At 38.6% G+C, this 2,453-nt stretch overlaps 1 protein-coding gene across 1 annotated transcript; it reads right to left on the reverse strand.

Annotated features, from left to right (window-relative positions):
* On the reverse strand, nucleotides 592–1,870 carry LOC109344689. The gene is made up of 2 exons (XM_019583441.1): nucleotides 1,568–1,870; nucleotides 592–1,311 (listed from the first exon to the last, which is right to left on the reverse strand). Exons 1-2 carry the CDS (start codon nucleotides 1,868–1,870, stop codon nucleotides 592–594), a joined length of 1,023 nt encoding a protein of 340 aa, XP_019438986.1.

Here is a 2,453-nt window from a genome sequence, read left to right on the forward strand (position 1 = left end):
TTGGTCCAGGTCAGGCAGGTGGCCAGGTCAGCTCAGCGGGGCTTGTTCCACGCTTAGCTGCCTGGTTGAGCATCTTGGTTTTCTTGACTTTTGTTGCTTTTTGACCATGAATCTTTTCTCTTCTTTTCTTCATTTTATTTCCTACAAAATACATAAAAAGGCAATACAAACACAAATATACCAAATTGTGATATTTTATACAAAAAGTATTGTTTTAAGTTGGTTTTTCTCAATTATGCTTAAGGTAAGTGCCATAAAAGTGTATGATTTTTAGGTATGTTTGGCACTTATCAGCATCCTTCATACTAAGGCCACTATGAGTAGAGTGTATCCAAACTATTTGATCTTTCTGATTATTATTGGAAACATAAATTTTGATAATTGAATTCAGGACAGTAGGATAAATACTAGCCATCTAAGAAGGGATAGTCCACTGTTGAACGTGGATGAAATCTGCTACCTTGGCAGTCAAGGAGGAGTGAAGTTGATGAGGAATGTTTAGAGTCTGAACTAGAGGACTTCGTAGCCAATTATCTAGCCAGTAGTTGGTTTTAGAACCATTGCCAAAAATCCAAATTGAGTTATTAGTGATCAATTCCAAAATCTTTTGATACTAGGCCATATAGAAGACTTAACAAAGCTAGCCTGTATACTTCTAGCTTCATAAAATCTAATTCTATAAAAAGAGGCCCACTCCTGAGAAGAAGATTTCATTTCCCATGCTAGCTTGAGCAAAGCAACTTGATTCATGTCAGCAATGGACCTCAGACCCAGTCCTCCTTCCTTAGTAGGAGTGCAAAGCTTGTGCCAAGCCACTATTACTAACTTTTTGGTATTTATATCACCCGACCAGATGAAGTTTCTTATGCTCTTGTCAATAGACTTCAACAGAGAGATGGGCCAGGAATAGACATGGAAGCTAAAAGTCAACATGCTATGAATAATAGACCTAGCAAGTTCTACCCTGGCCATGATAGAAAGAAAGGCACTTTTCCACTTTGTCAGCTTGTTCACAAGTCTATCAGCAATTGGTTGAAGATGAATGGCCATAGGCTTGCCTCTAAATATAGGAACTCCAAGATAGGAAAATGGGAGACTGCCCACAGAGAAACCCAACCAAGTAGAGAGGCTAGAAAGTTTTGTTGTAGTAGCTTGAGCAATGTAGAATTTACACTTACTTAGGTTGATGTGTTGACTAGAGGCTTGAGCATAGCTTAAAATGAGCTTATTTAAAGCCAAAATTTCCCTCTTGATCCCTTTGTAGAATATGAGAATGTCATCAACATAGAGAACATGAGTAGGAGTAGAGATCTGATCAGGACTAGAAATGAATGAATTTTACCCTCAACATGCAATTTAGATATGCCCTTGCTGAAAACATCCTCAGCTAGAAAGAAAAGAAGGGGGGAAAGGGGATCTCCTTGTCTAACACCCCTCTTACAACTAAATTAGCCAATATTTTGACCATTAACATCAATTGAGAGCTTAACAGAATGTAGGATTGTATTAATCCAACCAATGAATTTGACATCAAAACCAAAAGCCTGAAGAGTATTACTCAAGAAACCCAATCAATAGTATCAAAGGCTTTCCTAATGTCCAACTTAACAACAAGGTTCTCCCCAAAAGTCTTATGATCCAACAGATTAATGGCCTTAGAGGCAATGCAGATGCAATCTTGAATATGCCTTCCTTTGACGAAGCCTCGTTGCTGAGTTGAGATAGTATTAGGAGCAATAGATGCCAACCTATCATCCAAGACCTTGGTAATCACTTTGAATTGGAAATTGGCAAGGGCAATGGGTCTAAAATCTTTAATCCTATATGCTCTAGGGAACTTAGGAATCAGAAACACAGAGTTAGAGTTCATATTAGGCAAAATCCACTCCTGATTAAAGAATTGAGAAACTGAGTTGCACATATCAAGACCAACTATATCCCAGAATTCTTAAAAGAAACAGCTACCAAACCCATCAGGATTAGGAACCCCATCGCCTTTCATACCAAAAACAATATCTCTAATTTCCTGAGGCAAAAGGAGATTAGTGTGAGCATGTAGTTTTGTTCCTCATAAACCAACTTAGACACCATATAATTGATTAAGTCATTTTGTTGAGGGTTATTATCTGAAGCATACAACTCAGAGAAGTAAGACACATCATGATTAGTGATGTGATCCTACCTAGGGCATACAATGAAGAGGATCTAATTGGGCTTGGAGGGCCCATGACTCGGTCCAAGAGCAAGAAGGCCCATCAATCTCTCAATCAACTCATCAAAGGAGTACTTGAACATGCAAGGCCCAACATGGAGATCAAGCCCATCAATTGCTCTATATTCATAGAAATTCCCCAAGTTAGCCACGGCCAAGGAGGGCTTGATTAAGGCATGCTTTAGCTGATTTAATAAAGTGAGGGATTAACACCCTCACTAGTATTTAAGAACTTGATAGT

Source organism: Lupinus angustifolius, chromosome LG04 (genome assembly GCF_001865875.1).
Source record: "Lupinus angustifolius cultivar Tanjil chromosome LG04, LupAngTanjil_v1.0, whole genome shotgun sequence".
In the NCBI taxonomy this organism is placed as follows: Eukaryota; Viridiplantae; Streptophyta; class Magnoliopsida; order Fabales; family Fabaceae; genus Lupinus; species Lupinus angustifolius.